Source organism: Mytilus galloprovincialis, chromosome 4 (genome assembly GCF_965363235.1).
Source record: "Mytilus galloprovincialis chromosome 4, xbMytGall1.hap1.1, whole genome shotgun sequence".
Taxonomy (NCBI): domain Eukaryota; kingdom Metazoa; phylum Mollusca; class Bivalvia; order Mytilida; family Mytilidae; genus Mytilus; species Mytilus galloprovincialis.
Genome location: NC_134841.1, coordinates 100,946,050 through 100,969,968, shown reverse-complemented (window position 1 = coordinate 100,969,968; position 23,919 = coordinate 100,946,050). Strand labels below are relative to the sequence as shown.

The 23,919-nt window shown below is 30.9% G+C and overlaps 1 protein-coding gene across 1 annotated transcript in view; it reads right to left on the bottom strand.

The window, feature by feature from the left end:
• Positions 1-23,318, bottom strand: part of LOC143070882 (uncharacterized) — an 80,970-nt gene extending 57,652 nt beyond the window's left edge. Inside the window, exons 1-4 of the mRNA XM_076244992.1 lie at positions 23,241-23,318; positions 21,032-21,198; positions 12,849-12,978; positions 151-249 (exon numbers count right to left, since the gene is read on the bottom strand). Coding sequence (XP_076101107.1) covers positions 151-249; positions 12,849-12,978; positions 21,032-21,198; positions 23,241-23,304 — 460 coding nt within the window. The 5' untranslated portion in view covers positions 23,305-23,318. The remainder of the gene's footprint in view (positions 1-150; positions 250-12,848; positions 12,979-21,031; positions 21,199-23,240) is intronic.
• Between the last annotated feature and the right edge of the window lie 601 nt (positions 23,319-23,919).

Genomic DNA, 23,919 nt, shown 5'->3' with positions numbered 1-23,919 from the left:
ACTTGACAACTCGGCTTGTTGGTTATTTCTCTTCCCTTAAATCATGACATAAGAGTTATTTATTTTCCTGCATACCTTTACTTGTGAATGATTTAGTGAATATTGGTATATTGCTTTAAAATTTATTTAGTTTTATCAAAAATGATTTACCTTTCTCAGACCTCCAGTGTAACAAAGCACTCATCATTCCATTGTGGACTTTTTGTTTTTCTATCTTAACGCCTGATGGACTCTTAACAGTGTTAGTTGCTGTTCACAAAAATATCAAGACAACTTAAAATTTCTATTAACAAAGAAAATACATGTTAGATCATTTGCTGTTTTATGATAACGATGATTTCTCTTGATTTTTGTCAATTGGCATCGTATGAATAAATACACAACTAATACAAACTATTTTCCTTCCTTAAAACATTGACTTGTGAGTCATAGTTATTAAAATCTATATCCTTAAACCAATTCTTATAAAAGTAAACGTTTAAATTCACAGATCATTATTACTTCTTATGTGAAAAGTTTACCAGTGTGCATGAAAAATGTCTTGTGTTTTGAATAAGCAGAGTTGAACATGAGACTGATGCTATGAAATGGCGTTTATTTTGCCATTTGATAAGGAACTTCAATGGAGTGGGGTATTGATGGTGTTAAATTCTGATATGAAGATTAACCAAATAAAATGCTAAGAAATTGTAGAGTTAGAATGAAATGAAAATAAGAGAACATATTTCATAAATATAACGATCACATATCATAAACGTTTGATGCCTGTACCAAGTCAGGAATATGACTTGGAATTTTGATAACAAAGTTGTTATCCATTCGTTTGATATGTTTGAGTTTCTTGTTTTGCCATTAGATTGGGGACTTTCAGTTATGAAATTTCCTCTTAGTTCAGTATTTTTTTTTTTTACTTTTGAGAAAACCCTCATACATTTTAGGACAACCACATAGATACATTTAATTATTTACGAAACAACTGCCATAGAGGACATAATAAGGCATGCTCGTTAACATTTTTGTAATGCTGATTTTCTTTTATTAATAATTCAACAACGTCAAAATAATCTTTTAGCATTAGTATAACGATAAGAAAGAAAATCATGAAAATGTTTTTCAAACAGAAAGATGTTTTATGCGACTGCATTGAAAAATGACATCATAGACAAAAAAAACTGCTTTCCAATTAAATGAACTCCAATTACAATCCGAATTATAAAGTAAATTTATATCAGAATATAGTGGTAATAAACACCGTTTTGAAGAAATTAAACCAATAAAAATCCAGCTGGTTCTTAGATAAAAAAAAGCTTTATTTAACCAATTTATCTTTGTTCAAATCAAACTTTTACCAATACTTTTATGGAAACTAGGTCAAATTGCATGGTTTCATAAATAAAAGCAAAACACGTTGAAAATAATTAATTGCGAATACAAATAAAAAGGATCTACGTGATATGTAAAACCGAAAAAAATCATAAAAAGTTTTTTTTTTATTCGTATTTCATTTTCCAAAATTAATATCTTTGATATTTGATATAGGAGTTGATATTCTCATTAATTCAAATGAGTGAAAAATATAAACGATTGTACAGAAAGGGCGACAGTTCCGCGGTCAACGTTAATCTTTGCTAATTTTATCTATTTAGATAATACCATCAAACGGTTTATGCTTTGTGATGTTGAAGTTTATTTTAAGTCATGGGGTTTCTTATAACCATATTATAAATCTCTACACCATCAGTTAGTTAATTTCTTATTACTTATGCCAATGAAACAATCAATAAGATCCAAATAAATGTTAACACTATTAATCTCTTTGAATTTTTTAAGGTGTGTTAGGACTAGGACTTGTCCTAACAAATTAGTCATTATGGGTTTATCAAATATGTCTTAATTTAAGTTAGGTCTCTGAATTGTTTCTATCCATTGTAACATATAAATAATGATGTACTATATAAACATCTAAAATTTTAAGTTATTTATACTTTTGAAATATTTACTATATGTTGTCGTTATACAGTTATTTTTTTGTTGTGATTTATAATTTTCACAAATGTAATAACATTAACCAATTTTCCTGCACCAGATGCGCATTTCGATAATACATGTCTCTTCAGTGATGCTCGTGTCCAAAATATTTGAAATCAAAACTTATATAAAAGGTGATGAGCAATGATCCGAAAGGTCTAAAATATACGAACTGATACATCCCCATATTATGCATTTAGTGCACTCAGTTTAATCATTTACATGACCAAGTGGTACAAAAATGTACTAGTATTGGAACTATTATAGATTATGAAGTAAGTGCATTTAGCAGTTATAATCTAGAAGAGTTTAACAACCTATTGGAAAAAACACAATAGAACAAAAAAAAAACAACTTATTTCTCACAGCGGGTTTACAAATATTGCATAATTTTCAGACTTCGTATATCACTCCAACATTTCCTCTCTTTAAGAAATTCTATAAATATATCTCAATAAAGAAACACAGGCTGCTATTAGTAAAAATAGCCTCCGAGTGCAGGATATTCTTTCTGTGTTGAAGACTCATTGTTGGTATTGGTACATGTTCTGTTCTTTTGTCGGGTTGTTGTCTCTTTGACAAATTCCTCATTTCTATTCTGAATTCTATTAAGCATATTAAACAATCGTCTGATTCATACTATATCTTAAATTTTGGAGTATTTTTCTTCTCGTGAATAACTAGTAACCTCTGATAACTATTTTTGTGTAATTGCTGTTAACAACGATGTAAAACAATCAGGATTTACATATTCTTCATTATAATATGCCACTAAAACACGTTTCATCAAATAAGGATTAAATATAATCGAACTAGAGAATATCTTAATTTCCATTTTCATACAACTTAAACACTATTCTATTCATTTTACCAGATATTTTCTTTGCATTTCCACTTTGTTTGTTTCAAAACCACACAATTTTCAAAAGGGAATATTGAAACCGGAAAAAATTACGAAAATCAATATTTTGTTGAACACAATTCTCAGTGTTTACATACAGTTAATAAAAACACACCCAAACGTTGTTACACCTTTATTCCCTAAAACGAACATTTGTAAAACTACGAATAAGTCACCACCATATGCCACAATCACGAACGCACTACAAGTACAATCCGAATACACAAATGGACTCACCGGAAAAAATCGAGAGAAACCACTACACCTTTTAATTTTTATGTTGATTGAATACTTGTACATCTAAATAAATTGCGACTGAAAGACTCAAATGTAGTTCTGCATATCGGACCATACACTTCTCTGGCTGCCCGTCTTATGCTGACGACAATCTTTTACTGACAAACTCGGATGAATGTACGCAGTTTAATATATTTATCACCGGTAACAACTATTCTAAAGAACATCAATATACAATCCCTTCAACAAAGAGTGTACAAGCAAAACAGATTCAAAACTCGTCTATAATTTTTAAAGAGATATATAAACGTAGAAATTAGGAGAAATGAAAATTTCCATATCTGACCAAGGAACTGATTTAGAAATAACCAGATCTCCTAAAAAGGAAAATATGACGAATGTGGTTGAAAGAGTACATTCTATTTATTGACAGAAACAGGCGTTCGTCAAACTAATGGACTGACCCCGTTGTGTACTAAAATATATACCATATATATATATACAACATGACAGTCATGGGTACAACATCAACACCTTTCTCCAACACTGAACACAAACATGTCACCAGATGGGAGAGAACACTACTAAGTGTTACCAATAAAAAGTTATCAAAGGTACCAGAATTATAATTTAGTACGCCAGACGCACGTTTCGTCTACATATGACTCATCAGTGACGCTCATATCTAAATAGTTAAAAAGCCAAACAAGTACAAAGTTTAAGAACATTGAGGATCCAAAATTTCGTATGGATACGGTAATCTATGCTTTGGATAAGAAAATCCTTAGTTTTTCGAAAAATTCAAAGTTTTGTATCAGGAAATTTATAAAAAATGATCACATAATTGATATTCATGTCAACACCGAAGTGCTAACTACTGGGCTGGTAATACCCTTGGGGACGAAACGTCTACCAACAGTGGTATCGACCCAGTGTTGTAAAACGTGATCAAAGGTACCAGGATTATAATTTAGTACGCCAGACGCGCGTTTCGTCTACATAAGACTCATCAATGACGCTCATCATATCAAAATATTATAAAGCCAAACAAGTACAAAGTTGAAGAGCATTGAAATTCCAAAATTCCAAAAAGTTGTGCCAAATACGACTTAGGTAATCTTTGCCTGGGATAAGAAAATCCTTAGGATATAGGGATAAGGTACCGGTATTTGATGTATCCACTAACAAATGTGAAAAGCTATCAATAAAACATGATTTACTTTTAAAAAAACAAAAAAATCCTCAGTGTTTTGAAAAATTCAAAGTTTTGTAAACAGGAAATTTATAAAATGACCCCGTAATTGATATTCATGTCAACACCGAAATGCTGACTAATGGGCTGGTGATACCCAGCAAAATGAAAATAACAATGTGTAGAACTTCTAGTTTTAGCACACAAAAAAACCCAAAGCGTGTACTAATTTGTTCTAAGGATATTTGGTCATTTCATAACGCGGAAATGCGAAGACGTATGTTGTACTACAAAATATAAATTTCAATCCTGGTATCTATGATGAGTTTATTTTCAAAGTATTGTTGAAATTCTACTTCATATATAAATATTCATTTCTTTAAAAAGATGTGTTCATTGTGACTACATCTCCGCCGTAACTGTAAAAGAATGTGACAAACTTGTGTTGTAGAATTGCTCGTTATATCCTTCGCATGCTATATACATTTCTATCTTGTTAACCATAAGTTATAGAGACCTAGGATCTTTGATTTGAGGTTCTTCATCCAATGATAAGAAAATTAGGTCAAGGTCAGAGGTCAAGGTCATATTTTATATTTTGATTTTGGCTTATTTTCAATTTTTTTAAAAGCTGTATAAGATATCGACAACATATTTTTACTAAACTGTAAGTTGCAACATGTCGTAACACATGCATTTCGATTGAAAGGGTACGCATACATTAAATTGGAGTTTTCTCCCCTCTTATATGAAAACATTAGGCATTTAGTTGTATAACTCATTGACCATATATAATTAAGACCTTATGGTGTTTTGATTTGAAGCCCTTGGTTTATGACCTTAAAATTTAACTCAAGGTCATAGGTTAAATTGACGTTCTAGATTTTGACCTTTGATTTAACCTCATATGTATACATGATTAAGTCATGGGACTTTTGGCAAAATGTTGCAAGACACTTGACCATGGAAAAGTCAACCGGAACTGACTTTGTGAAGACAGGAAGTAGCTATTTTTTGTACTTTTTTAATGTAAAAAGTAAAATCACAAAAATACTGAACTTAGAGGAAAATCCAATCGGAAAGTCCATAATCACATGGCAAAATCGAATGAAAAGACACATCAAAAACGACAAAAACATATTGAACAATTGATTTTTTTAAATCAGTATCTAGTAAACTATCAAATAAAACCGTAAGTGACATATTTCAAACCGGAAGTAACAATTTATCTCCCTTATTTAGAAAAAAATGTATAGAAACCATATATTTTAGGAATCAGTGTACACTAAGCTATCATTTGACGCTGGATACGTTATTTCAAACTAAATTTTCATAGTTCTATAACAAAATTTATCCTTATGGGTGGAAAGACCTTCTTAATTCTGTATATTGTATGTGCTTTGAAAAACAGAAAACCTCTTATTTATTGCATTTATTTTTTATTTAAAATCACTTCAGGCTCGCGTAGTAATATAAAATACACACATTCAGTTGACGACGGGTTGGCAGAAAAGAATCTAAAATGGTCAACAATAATACATTGCTCAAAGTAAATAGTTATCTTTTTACATTAAAACTAGTTTCAACAGTACAAATCAGTAACAAAACATTGTCCGATTTAAAACAAAAGTGTACGAGTCGCCTTACTCTTCGGAATTTGGAACTGACTTTGATATTCATTTAGCATGCTGACATGGACATGGTTGATTTTGTGTTACACAGGTACACATCAAAGGTTTCGTTGATTTGCGCAGCAGAAAATGGAGTTAATCCTGCTGTTCATATTTGTATGATACAAAGTGGGTGTTATTCATATTGGTCTAAATATATGCTTGAAAACAAACAGAATGTAGATTTATCTATAGTTCGCATAAGGTCAGGCAATACGTCATTGGAATGCGATTGCAATACACATTATGAGGTCACACAGGTTCAAACAACACTAGTCAATAGCAATACATAAACGTAGTCCGGCAGTGGGAGGAGTTAGCGATATCTCTCGGAATGTATATATATGATAAGACACCCAATTGCAGGACAAAAATAATTTAAAAGATATTTCATGTCTACCTGTGCGCGCAATTTTATACCAGTACTCAAAACCCTCCTTCCTTGATGGGTGTATTTTACATAGACAAAAAAAATCGTATGATATAATCAAAATGAGGATGTTAATTTGATGTTAATTTGATGTATGCCTTTTTGTGCTTCTTCGTTGCATTTGTTGTTTGTATAATGATTAAGATGATAACACAATGTTGACTGCTGTACCCCTATTTTTGACATTTTTACCTATTGTATTTGTTTGTTTTGTTCACGCATCGATGACAATATAATGGAATTTGATGCGACTGTCATACAAGTGAGAGGTTTAGCTAGCTATAAAACCAGGGGTTCAATCCACCATTTTCTACATTTGAAAATGCCTGTACCAAGTCAGGAATATGACAGTTCTTGTCCATTCGTTTTTGATGCGTTTTATTATTTGATTTTGCCATGTGATTATGGACTTTCCGAATTGATTTTCCTCTGAGTTCAGTATTTTTGTGATTTTACTTTTGATTTTCTCACAGTCTGACAGAAGCACAAATCTAATATTGTAACATCAGGAAGTCACCAAAGTAAACCAAACTTAATTTATACGTATTTTACGTATATTGGAAGCAAAAAAGTCGTAAAATGCCTAGATTGAATGTGAAAAATATATATTCCCTAGTAGACAATGCTTGATTGTTTCTCACAGAATTGATGGGAAGTTAACAATTGGATAATTGAAGCCATATCTATAGCCGTTAAGTTTATTTCTCAACTGACTCCTTCTAAATTTCTAAATGCAAGTCACGATATGAAACAGACTTTTCTTAGATATTCGTAATTGTTGGTCTCATAAATAACCAATGTACTTTCAATGAATGAAAACTTCAGGCTTTTTGGAAAAGTGCTTTCAAGAGAATTTTAGTATTGCCAACTTGTATCCAAATATGCCACTTTTTATGAACTTAAAACGTGTTTAATTTAAATAATATATCTATAAATGACATCTATTTTTTTTATATAAATAGACAAAAAAAGTATAATGAAACAAGATAAAATATATGAATGGTACTAAGTTTTCTACCATTCTAACCTACGGCACTCACTATTCCTCATAGAATACTTCGACTAAGATCACGGAAAGTTTAAAGTGCAAAACTATGAAGCAATTTGATAGAAAGAAGAGTTGTTGATAAAAAAAATTAGAATATACGGTATAAATACTAATGAGATCATCATTGACCAAATAAAAGATGTGAATTATTATAAAATTCAACAAAAGGCAACACGTAATCGGTATAGTAGGCTATATAATTCCAAGGAATAACAAAATGCAACTTCGGGCATATTCCATGATCAATGTATAGGCTGAATCACTTATATGGTAAATTTGTTGAAAATATGGAATGTTGTCGAAATAGTTTTAATTTGCATTTACTTTCGTTAATGATACATGTGGCTGTGTACTGTTCATGATTCAAAAAATTCATGTCTTACTTTTATAAGGACCTCTTTATCATAAAGATATTATATATAAATTTAACAGAACATTGCGCTAATATACACCCAAAATAGAACGAATGGCCACTAATACTAGTGTCTTTTTAATTGTGCAGTCATCATACATCGTTCTAGACCGTTGTTGTCCATTCGTTTGATGTGTTTTATCATTTGACTTTGCCATTTGATTAGGGAATTTCTGTTTTGTATTATCCTCGGAGTTCAGTATTTTTGTTATTTTACATTTTACAGACCCCATAAATATGGTATAAGTTCATTTGCACATAACTATTAACAATATTTCTCAATTGCACATTTAATAATGATATGCATATACGAAAACACACTAATATCTCTTCATCTCTGAGTTTTACAGATACTGTGGACTCATTATTATTCCTTGGATACCAGTTTTTCAATGTCGGGCCTTTTATGGGTGAGTATACGATAAAAGTTATTGTCTTTGTTTAAGATTGACCTATAATAACTGTAAACAATAAATAAGTATGTCAACGCCTTTTGAACTCTGGTTGGTCGTTGTTTCAATGACAATCATAAAAATTCTCCTTATCCTTATATTAATGCATGTAATGTTATTAAACAATTCTTCTTACACAGCAATGTATAGGTTTTCCTATCCCTACTAGCTTTTTAGAAACAAACAAAAATACTTATTGAACTAATTTGAATGAACAATTTTAAGCTGAATATTTTTTTATTTGAAATACTTGTCTAAATGATAACGCATTCATATGTTTTTGAAACGCAATCTAGAAACATTTCAAAACATTATTTGATATGATTAGTTTCGGATGTCGTTTTGATGTATTCTGACACGGTAATAATAGATAAACTCTAAAGAGGAAATAGAAGTCACATTAAACATGAACAAATGACAATATGGCGAAAAGTGGCAAAAGAGACACACACAGTCAAATAGTGGTCAACATATTTACGGGCAACATCAATTAGGAAGAAAATGTGCATAAATATTATGCCAAGATGTGGGTAAGGAAAACAGTGGCGGATGCAGGAATTTTCGAAAGGGGGGGTGCTAGCCCAGGGCAAAGGGGGGGTGCAGGGGGGGTGCAAACATATGTCCCGATTCAAATGCATTGATCGGCCAAAATAAAGGTGGGGTGCGGACCCCCGGAACCCCCCTCTGGATCCGCCACTGGAAAAGAACATTAAAAGCTGTTTTTAGCCAAACCTCTCGGAATGTTGGGTCCTGAATGCTCTTAAAATTCGGACTTAAACATAATGGATTACATCACTATAGAGGTACTTGAATCAGATATGAAGTCAAGAAAAGCACATGCAAATGTCATGTTTTTGACATTCTTGAACTAGCTTCGAGACATTTCATTCTTACTCCTGTTTTATTTCGATCAGTTGAACAGTTGAATAAAATTAAGATAAATAAAAATACACACAGGTTTTCCACTTTACTTTTTGATTTCGTTCAAAAGGGTCAATACTATTGATTGTGAAACCTTACTATAACTCCGATTAAAACTGCTGTAGGCAAATTGAAATGTGTATCAAACCATCATATTGTTGTGATCCCATGTGTTTATACCTCTTTTTCTTATCCAATATTTGAACTTTCCATTTCTGACTAACGAAGCACACGACCTTTTTGCATTAAGACATGAGGTGGTTATAGAATGCGGTTTCTCTAATTCTATGGAAATATATCACTTTCCGATCCCATTGTATAAAAAAAAATTAATCAACGTGTAGTTGCCGGTGATCTCAGAAGATGATGGGCTGAGTCAAAGGGTTATAACCTTTCTCAGCTCCCTGAAATGTTCAAAATGTTCTAACAGGTGTTAATGAAATGGAAAGTTGAAGGGGATTTTGGTTTAGAAAAGAAGGAAATTTATATTTTAATCATTAGAGAAACAGATTATTACATAGTAACGAGTCGATTATCGGATTTATCCAATCTCGATAATTAAATTAAAAATTTTAAAGTCCTCTCCGAGGCTCGGACTTTAAAATTGATAACTTAACTATCTCGATTGGATAAATCCGATAATCCACTTGTATCAATGTAATAATCTATATGTATCACTGTTATATTATAGATAGTGAGGTAATCAAACCTTACAAGGTGTGACATATAAAAAGTAATGCCATCTTTGATGATAAGTTAGTTGTTTAAAAATTGTACATAAATATTACATAACAATGCCGATTCTAAAGATTTCTTTGACGCAAGATAATTTTCATGATTCCCAGAGTTATTAAAAGTTAAGAAACAGACTGATAAATCATATTATAACAAAGGTTCCAATGTTGGTTTCATTGTCTTCGCGTGTGTTTGAGATACCAATCAAATCATCTCTTATTGGGATGTTTCTCTCATCTCCAAGACCTTGTCTCATTTAATCATGTTCACGTTAATACTTGAAAGCCAATTTTAAACATGATATAATATTCAATAACTAAAATAATCCTATTTACATTGTAGAATACCGTTTTAAAAGTTCAGCTTATGATAAGACATTAATCATTTAAAATGTGCAACTTGAATAAATAAAATGTTGCAATTTACAAGCAGATATCTCATATCATGCACTATAAGAAAGGGAAACAAAATCATTGTATGATATTAGTTTTCTTTAAAAATCATTTGTTGCAAAATCTATTTCACAATTTCATCGTCAGAATAAAAATCTTCTTAAAAATCCAAGTCTTAGATTTTAAAGGTTTTATGAAAATTCAAGGCATGAAATAAAATGACGATAATGTATTCACTCAAATAAAAATCCCAAACATAAATAACATTATTTCGTCTAAATTTGTTATTTGCAAAACTTTATAAAAAAAAATTTCTTCAGTGTTCGGTATTTTTGTTATCTTACTTTTGATCTAAGATAGTGAACCTTTCCATACTGTATGTGTTACCATTCTTTAATCATTTTGATGCAATATAATGTCGTGTTATACTTGAAGCTGCCGTTTATCATAAAGTTTACTAGAGTAAATTTATTTTAAGAACTGAATTGTTGTAAAGTGTGTTCCTCTTTGTACCTATTAGCTGGTTATTTTCTGAATGAGATAATTAGAGAAGCACGGAAACATTTACTATTTTTGTATGCTTATAACATGTAAAGTAAAAAAACTTCGTCTATAGCTAAACATTTTTTATAGTTATCAAAGGTACCAGGATTATAATTTAGTACGCCAGACGCGTGTTTTATTGTATTTCGGATGTTTGATATGTTTTATTGCTGTTACCATCCAAAAATGACACTTACTATCGATAACCAAGTGATTGACTGACATTCAAACATACCAATTTTAACAAAGAGTGCCGGTTGAGGTTTCACGTCAGTAAATTCCTGTGAATCTTAATTTGTATATGAGGAGTATTATGCTGTTTGTAAAGTCCAGAATTGGACTGTTATAAGCCATATTTTATGCCCCATTCAACTTTTAATCTCAATGGCGTTCTCATCTTTAGCCTTCCATTCCGATTGACCCAACTAGCAAATCTAAAGGACGAAAGATACCAGAGGGACAGTCAAACTCATATATCGAAAACAAACTGACAATGCTATGGCTAAAAATGAAAAAGACAATCAGACAACAATAGTACATATAACACAACATAGAAAACTAAAGAATTAGCATCAGGAACCCCACCAAAAACTAGGGGTGATCTCCGGTGCTCCAGAAGGGTAAGCAGATCTTGCTCTACATGTGGCACCCGTCGTTTTGCTTATGTGATAACAAATCCGGTAAATAGTCTAATTATTAGACTTATAACAAGTATACAATGAAAAATGAATACATGACTGATCTTGTGTCTGGGACATACACCACTACAGGTTTTAGTATGAACTACAATCAGCAAAACCATTATTGTACATTTAATAAAACGATAAAAGACGCATGTTGACAAAGTCTAGATGTGCAGACGTGAAACATAAGTTGGGCACTTGACTTATAAGAATGATAATAAGCACAAGACAACTATCAACTGAGAAAAGACAAAAAGTACCAATTTAGGAGTCCTCGTGTTAAGTGAACGCTATTTCATAAGTTAATGTCAATTAAAAAATTGATTTGTTTTTTCTTGTTATGAATGTTAAAGAATTATTTCTCATTGTTCTTTAAGAATCATTCGGCCAATCACATCTGAAGTTTCTTAAAGTACAGTGTTTTGTAAGTTGAAGAATATATGGGAAGGTTTATTCAGAAAATCTCTTTTTAATGAATAATTGCTAACACTAATAGAATAAAACGATGGAAAATTCGTTTTTGATGCGTTTTGTTATTTGATTTTGCCATGTGATTATGTACTTTCCGAATTGATTTTCCTGTAAGTTCAGTATTTTTGTGATTTTACTTTTTCGAACAGTGGCAAATGTACTTTAACAATAGAAATAAATAATGACTTTCGCTATTTGTAGAGGTTAACAATGCTCTATTGAAATATCAGGGGGGAAACTCAATACACATACATAGTAAAGAGATTTTTAATAGTGCTCCTAAGAACGTCTAAATGTTTATCCTTTGGATAATTAATTATTGAAAACAGATATTTGTTCACGTTGCTATACCCGAGGAGATCTTGTATAAGTTCATATCTATTGTGTAGATCGTTGATCTAGTTCATGTTTACCTCCATAAGTATTTTGTTATGGATGCTGTTCTATTGCCAAATATGCAATTTCTCATTTTGACAATATTGAAATTGAAAGACATTAATGCACACAAAGTTGAAACTGTAAAATCTGCATATAATGTTTAACGTTCAATTTTTGAAATACTAGAATAAGGATTTTTTCTGAACTGATTTTTCATAAAAATATCGTTTTCTAAATACAATTGAAAATCCATGTCGTATCTAGCCTTTATTAAACTTGATAGTAGTAGACAATAAATGACTTAAACGAAAGGAATAATGCGTGTTAATTAATATCATTAAATAATACCCTTTACCTTTTATAGTCGTGATCCAGTTAGCAACTGAAGCGTTTGCAATAACACCATTTTTACTAACAGCTGTTACTTTAAACTTGTAATCAGTCTCAAATGAGAGGCCATGGATGGGCACTACGGAACGTGTGATCTGTAAAATATAAAACATTAAACAAACAAATACATAAGGGTGCAACGTTAATTGTGTATACATGTAATAATGAACTCGAATACAATATCACACTCATCCGCCATTAATATCAACGGAAAAGCAAGACTAAAACAAATACAAATTCATTACAAAAGTAGTTGTTATAGAAATGGAGAAACGCCAAGAAAGATGGGCTTGTGTGTAAAAAATCATATCACAAACTAGGAAGACTATGTAATGGAATGGAGTCAAGTACAGTTCACATTAAAATGTGAACTAAAATAGAAAACTATCGGGTTAAAAAATGTTTTTGTTTTACTTGTGATATTCGTCGTGTCATTCAAGTCAATCAAGTAAAATTCGTCAGAATACCAATCTAGAAAAACTAAGAGTACAATATTATAAAACTGTTAATCAACTAACATTGGAATTATGGTCGCTAAAAGGGGATTGTATTTGATAATTCACAAGTCGGACTGACTCATCGAAAGATATCACTTGATGTTTACCGTACGAAAAGAAATCCGCGAAACTTAAAGAACATGTGTGCGTCGAAAAAAGATCGTGAAAAAGTAAGAATTCAAGAAATAATACCTAGACTTTATACAGCTAGGAAAGCCCTGTATAAATATGCAAATCGTTTATTGTTTGAAACATGTGATAAGAAATGTAACTTTTCCCATACGTTGATGTTAACAACAAGCAAAATAGCGCTACCAAAATATTTATTTACGCTAGAAACAATCCTTTAAAACAAATAAGGCAGAAATAATCAAACGGCAACCACTTATTTACAGGCACCTGACATTAGACGGGCGCATCAAAAATGTGGCTGGCTCAAAACATGTTTGGTAGCACTGATCTTCCAACTTTCCTTAAGACTTTGTTGTTAAGATTATAGCTTACAAAAAAAATAAACAGCTGCGTCATGAGCGCATGATACGCCCGACGTCTTGTGTGGAAGTTTAATGCAATAATCATAAATAGTTTCTGAGAAAGTTTTAAGTAAGTATTTTAGACATGGCGGGACATGTGAAACCCCCAACCCTGTTTTTTTTACAAAAAACTAAATATCACTAAAATAAAATTTTGAATCAAAACCAAAAAGTATGCAGATCTTTAGATTAATAATAACAAAGAAGTGTGTAAAGTTTAAAGCAAAAATCATAAATTATTTTTGAGATACGGTGTAACATGTAAAAAAAACCTCCCCTGTTTAACATTATACTCAATAACTCAAAAATAAAAATTTTTAATCATCACCTAAAAGTGTACAGATCTTTAGATTAATATAACAAAGAAGTGTGTAAAGTTTTAAGCAATAATCATAAATCGTTTTAGAGATATGGCGCGACATGTAAAAAAACCCTCCCTTCTTTTTTACAAAATACTCAATAACTCAAAAATGAAATTTTGAATCATCACCAAAAAATATACAGATATTAAGATTAATATAACTAAGAAGTCTTTAAAGTTTTAAGCCATAATCAAAAATTGTTTTTGAGATACGATGCGACATGTGAAAAAAACACACCCCTGTTTTAGTTACAAAGCGCCGTAACTCAAAAAGTTTAAATCTAATTTTCACAAAAAAATTATACAGATCATTTGACCATCATAAGAAACAACTATATTAAGTTTCATGAAATTTGGATAAGTCGTTCTCAAGTTACGCTGCGACATGTTTACGCCAGCCAGACAGACGGACAGACAGACGGATAGACGGACAGATAGACATTTGTATACCATAATACGTCCTGTCAAAATTTTGACGGGCGTTTAAAAATCGTAACAAAACAAACATCTTAAATATCTTCAAGTTGATGAAAGATAGTTCAAAGTCAATTCCAACTAATAACTTAACCATGCAAAATATGTCGATATTCGCATTTTTATCAAAGAAATCCACCTAGGGAGGATTTCATTTGTCGTTTACATAAAATTAAATTTACAAATTGGGGACAATTTTGAACGGTGAAAAAAGACGAAAGATATTAAGGGAAAACAAAAACATATAGGTCGCAAAATAACTGAAAATACTTATGGCACAAAAATAAAACGGTTATGAGACAAACAACATTACATAATACACATTATAGAAAACAAAAGACAGAGCATCATAAATTTCCTTGAAACTGGTGGTCACAGGTGATCTTTGTTAAATCGAACAATATCGTCCTATTTGTGTTTATGCAATCTTATATTATAATGGTAAAAGAAATCAATTTTACAATTTCATCAGAGAAATCGGCAAATTATGTGATTTTTTTATGTGTGAATGTTAATTATATAACAGATATTTCCTATTGCACAATTATCAAAGTCATTTACCTTTGAATTCCGAATAATCACAGTGAAATAGTAAGATTTCTTAGATTGTATAAGGGTTGATGCAACTATGCCTTAGCAAAAGAAGAATTAGGAAGATTTACGTATTATCTTTAGTTTAGTTTAAACATATTTATTTAAAGTGGATTGGGAAACAAGTTTTGCAACTTATATTAATCCCTTTCCACTTTGCGGGTGCGAGTGCTTTAGTACAAATGGATATGTATAAAGTGCAAGTGTACTAGTTTACTATTCTTAATCGGCCTTTATAACATATTAAAATACAAAAAAGGAGATGTTGTATGATTCTAATCGAGAAAAGGGTACATCAAAGTACAATAACATAGATTAAAGCAAATATCGTTCACCATTAGACCTTCAACATAAAAAAAAAACAACATAACATATCGTATAGTCAATTTTAAAGCCCCTCGTGATGAAACGTGAAACAATAAAAACGATAAAATAAGCGACCTGATTAGATTTTAGGACTTAACAATGCCTGATAAATAAGTCCGACAGCCAATTATCAACGACAACTACTTATTTATATCATCCTGAGTAAGGAAAGACTTAAAAATGTAGCGGAGTTAAACATGGTTATGAGCTTTTAACCCGTAACCTGGAACAGCGGACCACACGAAAAAATTGATTAAATAAGCTGTTAATTAAGTCATCATAGATATAATGTATGATTTTTTTTATTTGCGCCAGATGCGCGTTTTTTCTACAAAAGCCTCATAAGTGACGCTTGAATAAAAAAATGATTATAAAGGACAAATGCATGTGGCCTGACTCATAAGATTAGCATAAAGAACACACATATAAAACTAAAACGTAGAAGAAAGACTTATAGAGATATACCTAAAGCTAGTTAACAGACAATTAAAACTTATCAAAATAAATCGCTTTCTCCTAGACAAAAGTTAGTACACATCCAACGGATTTAGGGTATGTTAGGTCACAATCAACCGGAAACATTATGCATTGTTTAACACCAAAATATGAGTATGCAGAATAATCATTATGTTGATCATTGATTGTAAACATGAATTATTATTATGTTATGCATAAACTTATCAAAATAAATCAGCGCGAGAACTGGTAAAAATTACTGACAATGCCATGTCAAATCACGATAAACGACAAAAACGACAAACAACTTTTCACAAAACACAACATTTAAATCTTAAGACTGAGCAACACAAAAAACAAAAACGAAGTTGATCTCAGATGCTAAGGGGGAGGGGTAAGCTTATTCTGCTCTACATGCGACTATCGTCGTGTTTTTCCTATTTAATTCGCTATAAAGTATTATCAAGTGATAAGGCGATTGACTCTTATCTAACCGTAAGACATAAAAAAATTAATAAAACATCGATAATGTAAATTTTATATCCCTGTAACTTGATCAACTGTAATCATTTGAAAAAGAAACACGTGTTTCATGAGGACGAAAAGACAAGACTGTTACCGGTATATACAATAACAAGCATTGAAAAATTGAAAACAACAAAAAACAACACTTAAACTGAAGCAAGAGTATCGCAAATTCCTTCCTAAACAAAATTATGGGTGATCTTATGTGCTCCAGAAGGGTAATCAGATCCTGCTCTATCTTGGAACGTTTATGAATGTACGAGTTTTATAGAAAAATATCACTGGAAATAAGATATGATATCCCGTTTGTTATGAGCATTCAACAGGGACAGCCTTACTCTAAAAACTATTCTTTGCATCTATGGGAGGACTTTATGAATAACGTGTGGTAACGGAATCGGACTTATAATTCATTTTGAAAGTACATAGATTATGTTCATTGAAATCGAAAACGTCAATACAAATAAGTCATTACACTGTGTGGTCAATTAAACTACAGGTAGAAAGACTTTTCCTCTAATGTCCGAGATCCGTCAAAGGATAAAAAAAACCCTTTTAACAACAATTTTGCATATGGTGTTTGCACATTTCTTCACAGGTACAGCTATATCAATGAAGATCTCTGTATGTTAGGTACTAAAGACAATGGTATCTTCAGGATTATAATTATAATTTGTTCGTATGTTATATATTATTTATCATTAATACATTATTTCTTTAACATTAACACATTATTTCTTTATCATTTGACTATTATCATTTACGTTTTGTTATTTGATTTTGCCATGTGATTATGGACTTGACGAATTGATTTTCCTCTAAGTTCAGTATTTTTGTGATTTTATTTTTAACGTCAAAAGGAGTTGAAACTGGACTAAACGGTAAAAGATAATGATAGACACCAATCAATATAAGAACAGGAACACAATAACACGTAATTAAGATGATAAACAGCATGAGTACCTAGAACTCCAAGACCATTGTGTGAGCGGTATTGTGATGTATGAAACAGGGACGATACCTTACCTAATTAAAATGTTTCTGTCATCTTCAGACATGACTAACATTAATGAACTCATTTTCTTTGAATATATAGACGCATAAATAGTTTATGTCTTTCAGAAATGTTGTTAATAATTAAACAACGCATAGTACGACTTAGATGTATTCAATTCATAGTAATGATGTGGGTGTTAAATGATCGACATTTATATACCATCTTATAATTGTGCCATCAATATATTCGTAGAAGATAGGATATATAAACCTCAGAATATTTTCATAAATTCACAAATTAATATGACAAGAATTCGCATTTGATAATGTATTTTAATGTATTTTAAGTATTAGTGAAACTACAAAAACTACGGACTATGGTGTGGTTAATTCTATTAGTTTTATACAATGCTAGTGACTTAATACGGTATATATGGGGTCAGTAAAATTCTACCTGTGGTGAGAGCAAATTTATCTTACCGACTAAATTAGTATGTAGCATTAAGATTTGAAACCTACCTAAGTGAGAAAGTCTTCAATACCGTTAACATTAAGAAACTATTTCCATTGGTCATACAACAACAAATACCGTTAACATTAACAAACTATTTCCATTGGTCATACAACAACAAATACCAACAATAACAACTTGTTAGCTTTTAATGTGTTTTATGAACTTATTTCAATCTTTCATGATCAATTTCTTCGTCTGTTGCAACCTTTAAGATTTTCTAAGTTTTTTTTAATAGAGGGACGTAACACCATACTAAACGTGTTTTGAAATAAGCCTCGCCTACTTACCTAATATTGAATATACACGGTCTCCACGTAGTTGCTTTTAAACAATCATATTCCTAGAAATTTATAGGAGGTAAGATCTCTATATTTGTAATAAAAACTGATTATGCATTTATCATAGGAATTCTTGCAATCATACGATTTATTTAAGCAAACAGAAGGTATTTTTGGTTAAAAAAAAATTAAAAACTTGTAGGTGTTGTTCTCTGATTGAGAGTTCTCCAATTAGATTAGTTATGCCCTTATGTTGAATAACTTTTTACAGACTTTGGACATGTTGAGTTTCATATCAACTTCCAGAATAAATTGCCATAGATCCAACGTTGGGTTCAATCCCGTGTAAACCAATGCGTATAAGACAATAACATAAAAGGGGAAATCGAACCAATTGAAAAACGGTTTAGACTTGCAGAATACCCGCCATTTGTTTTTAAAATATACAAGTCGTCAAAATTGATATCATGTATCACGTGAATCGTTAAATATTTTTTCCGTGTCATAAAAGATATATTAACATGACATCTTAACCAATTCAATCTACGTCAGAAGATTCATTTTCATTCAAAATCAAATTATAACTTCGGCAGTAGTTAATTAAAGTGTCTTTTTACCTTTTAAGAACGTTTCAAATAGCAGATTTAATTCAGATTTGATTTTTGTTTACATCTGCGTTTCTTAACGTCATTTCCAATTACTTTAGAGATGTTGCAAACGACACGATGTTGCTCTCATCTGTATAAAAGCCGATGTCAGAATATTACTGAGGAAAATAAGGATCAAAAGAATGACAGCCATACGATCAAGGACAAAAGAAATGAAGGACTATTAAGTTTTAACAAGATTCTTAATATTTATCTGTTCATGCGTCCGAGATGCTCGTTTTTAATTGATATGTCATATTCTAATAAATAAAAAAATCGTTGTATTATTAAAATAAGCTGGTTAATATTAATATTCAAACATTGTGTAATCAGTTTTTCTTTAACACTTAAACTTTTTATTGCAAGTTAATATTTTGTTCCCTATAATTCAGACACAGGGATTTTATTAAATAAAATTTTGAGTAGTTTTGTTTATGAATGCATTATTTATAAAGCTTACAATTTTTCGTTTTTTCTATTAATAGAAAAATTGATAAAGATAGTTCTAAAAGTATGCTGTAATTGTTAAATCATTGTGTCTTGCATTTTTCAGGGTTAATATTGACTGACAGAGTCAAACAAGACTTAAATATTTCATTTATATTTCTTTTCTGTACTTATCTTATGTACTAAAATTATCTATTGGAATTATATAAAATCCTGTTTTGCATTGTTAATACGATTCTTTTATTTTTATATTACAGTCGCCTCAAACAAAAGAGATCAGCTGACTTGACTATTGATGGCGCCAACTCAATGCAGGCATTAATGCGGTATTCTGAAGTATTTGGTTAACTAATTCACGTGTTTTTTCTACTTTAATACTAATTTTTTGAACATCCAGAAATAATTCTTCAATGATCTGTTTGTAATACTTTCATCCATATTAAAACAAAAAGATTGTTTAGTAGTACCAACAAGTTAAAATCAGATATTTGCGGACATTCTTATCCTCAATCATTTGTTTTTGTCAATATCATTGAAATAGCTTTTTTTTGTTTTTACTATTGACAATTTAGAGCTAAATAAATCTTAAGAAATTCATCTACAGTTGAAAACTATCTGAAACTAAAGTAGAATAAATAATACCAGCTAATTGATATATCTAGGTCAACCCTACCGTTTAATGAGTTCAAAAAACAAAAAAAAATAATCTGAAGATAAGACTTGACTCTCCTAAACTTATGTTTCATCAGTGTTGTCAATTTCCAATAACAATTAAGCAGACATGGCAATTATCGAAGCATCGAACTTTCAGAACGAAATTATGATAATCTTGACAATATAAGTTGCTGTTGATATCCAGTGGTTTGCAGCTGTATACATATACAAGTTGACATGTTCATGGTGTCAAATGATGCAAACGTTATCCAAATTTCTTAAAAAGACGTCAATCCACATCTAGTAAAATAAATCTTTTTTATTTTCAGATTCTATTGAAGCATACTGGAAATGTAGTAAAATTAACCTTTTACAATGTATGTCTTGTGTTTGTATGATAATGTTTTGCTTTTTTTTAAATTTATATTTCTTATGGGTTCAATATTCCTTGAGTTGCTTTCCCCTTTCTTTTTTAACACGTAAAACATAAAAATAACATCTACAATGCATCAATTGCAAATTTCCATACAATTGTTAAGCTTTATCATTAGGAATCTATTAAAATTTAAATTGTTAAACATTGAAACAGAAAATATCAATTAACTTACATCAACACCAAATTCTCAAATAAAAAAACAACCAATATCAAGGTTGGCCAGTCACTGACGAGTCTAAGAGTTGGGATGGGAAAATTAAAAAGTTAAGAGTCATACGTTTGTACATTCGATCTCGCTCTTTTATACTTCACTGCATGTATATTGATAATGGATACAAAAAAATAGCTATCAATTGACAAAGATATATATTACCTGTCCAAGAGTTTTCCATGTCTTCGAAAATTTCCCACGAATCATTGAAACAACAAAAACAAAATCAGTATGATATTTGAGCTGAACGTTCCAATATAAATACAAAGTCACTGTGCCTTTGACTGTGCGATGTTGGCATGTTGATCTAATCGAATCAATATGTACACCTGTTTTGTTAAAAGACAGAGAATACAAAAATGACAAACTTTAATATGCTACTACCAATATATTATCTGAACTATTCGTTGTTAATTAGAATTTACAGTACCATAAAGGATATTTTGTGGATTAATGAGTGTAGTGATGATCTAACAAAATCAAGCGTAAGAATTTTGAATAACTGTTAAATGTTTATTACATTACTACAGATGTGACTTCATATTAATTAAACTATTGACTTTTGAATAGCATATACTATGTTATAACAGTGAATTAGTAGCTATATGATTATTGTACCCCATACTATACATGGCCATCACTGAGATGACATTTAAACAAACCAAGTCAGCGACAGTTGTGAGTACATGGTTGGCATGGGCAATGATGAATTTTTTAATTATAATTGTTAATTTATATATACTATCATGTTTCCTTGACTGAGGGTTGATGTTCACAAGGTAGCATTTAAACCTTGATTTCCCATGTGTAATGTTGGATTCATCACTTCGTAAATTTTAAAGACGCCATCACGTGTTGAATTATTGTTATGAAATATCTGTTTCACGGATGATAGTGAATATGTTCCAACTGTTGAAACTACGAACCCATCCCTTTTTCCCCGATGGTGACCTACCGAAATTATGCTTTTTACCGGGTTTAGACTATCATCAGTAAAATGACAGTGGCACATTGCCCAGAATTTGCACACCCTTCCGAAACTCCTGCGATTCCCCAGTTTGGTGTTGGGTTCGTGTTGCTCAACTGCTGCTTTCTACCCTATAAAATTAGGTTTAATCCACCATTTTCTACATTTGAAAATGCCTGTACCAAGTCAGGAATATGACAGTTCTTGTCCATTCGTTTTTTATGCGTTTTGTTATTTGATTTTGCCATGTGATCATGGACTTTCCGAATTGTTTTCCTCTTAGTTCAGTATTTTTGTGACTTTTTTCTATGTTGTGTTTTAACATAAATACAAAAATACGCAAGCAATGAATTCGGTTGTTATATTTGATATATGTCTTTTTGTGCTTCATTGTTAAATTTTTTGTTTGTTTTTATTGTGATTAAAATTACAACTCAATGTTGAATAATGTACCCCTGTGAAATGTCTGTTTGTTTTTGTTCACGCATAGTTGTCAATATATAGGAAGTTGATGTGACTGTCGTTCAAGTGAGAGCTTTAGCGCTATAAAACCAGATTCAATCCACTATTTTCTACATAAGAACATGTCTGTTCCAAATCAGAAATATGACAGTTGTTATACATTCGTTTGATGTTTGAGCTATTGATTTTGCCAATTGTTAAGGAATTTTCCGTTTTGAATTTTCAGTCCAGTTTTTTTCTGTATTTTTATTTTTTTTTGTATTGTTGTTTCCCTGTATGTCTTTTTTTCTTCTTTTTTAGCCATGGCGTTATGAGTCTTATGAGTTCAAATGTTCCTTGGTCATCTATCGCCTTTATTTTTATTACAATCACAACTTGAAAATACTAGATTTTCTTTAACAGATCAATGTATTTTCAGACAATGAATTGATATTTATAAAAATTACAACAATGAACATATGTAATAAAATTAACGGTACCAATTTTTTGCACCAGATGCGCATTTCGACAATACATGTCTCTTCAGTGATGCTCGTAACCAAAATATTTGAAATCCAAAGCTTATATAAAAGATGAAGAGCTATAAATATATCAATTATTAAAAAGAGACCGCTCGAGTTAACATATGTTTCGTATATACCAATGAGTTACCCTAGTTCTTTGGATTTCCATCATAATAAACCATCCAAATTGTATTATGAATGCCAGTACAACTTATTTATAGCATAATTATAGAATAACTAATCGAAGAATTCAATTAAAGAAAAATATTTAACGAGTGACCGAAACCACATTAGTGTATGAATGGTAAATCAATGTTATTCATTGCAACGATTGTAATTAGCCTTATTAATGATAATAATACAGACAATTTTATTTTGGCAATAAAATATTAATAGTTTGTATAAACACAATGTTTTATTCATTAAAAAATATATTTACCGCCATCAAAAGCAGATATCACAGAGGTATTTGCGGTTGATATGGCAAATTCACAGCTTCTCATACAGATGATTCCATGTGGCAACTTAAAAAGATGATAAAGATAAATTGTTATCAAGCCCTTTGGACTACTAATGATTCTGTTCGCATCCACATCAATGTATCCGGTTATTCAAGGTAAATTAACTCAGTTGAGATAAACCCGTTCAGCTCTTGCGGGGCATATACACATTCCGAAATATAACCAAAGCTGTTAACTATCTGTCAGATACCATTATTTAATTTAAGTTGCACTATACGGAAAATTGTCAGTTTAGTGACCTTAGTGATATTGAAAATAAGGGCGATTTTTCTACTGGCAATTAATGCAAACGAAATAGTGAAAAGACAAAGTTACAATAAAATACAAACAAGTGATGGTTATGCCAATTCTTTGCCGCAAGAAACCAATTGAACACCACAAGGCGTCATGTTCAATCAGATGGGAAATGACGGTTAACAGGTTGATTCGTCTATTATTTTGAACAAGTATAAAGGTACCGTCTAAAATAACTAAATGTATTTAAAGTATGAAGACCGGAAGAGCTGTAACTTTATAATCACATATACTATAAAAACATACATACGAACAATATAATTTGAAAAATAAGATCTCAACAATCACTTAATGCGAAAGTAG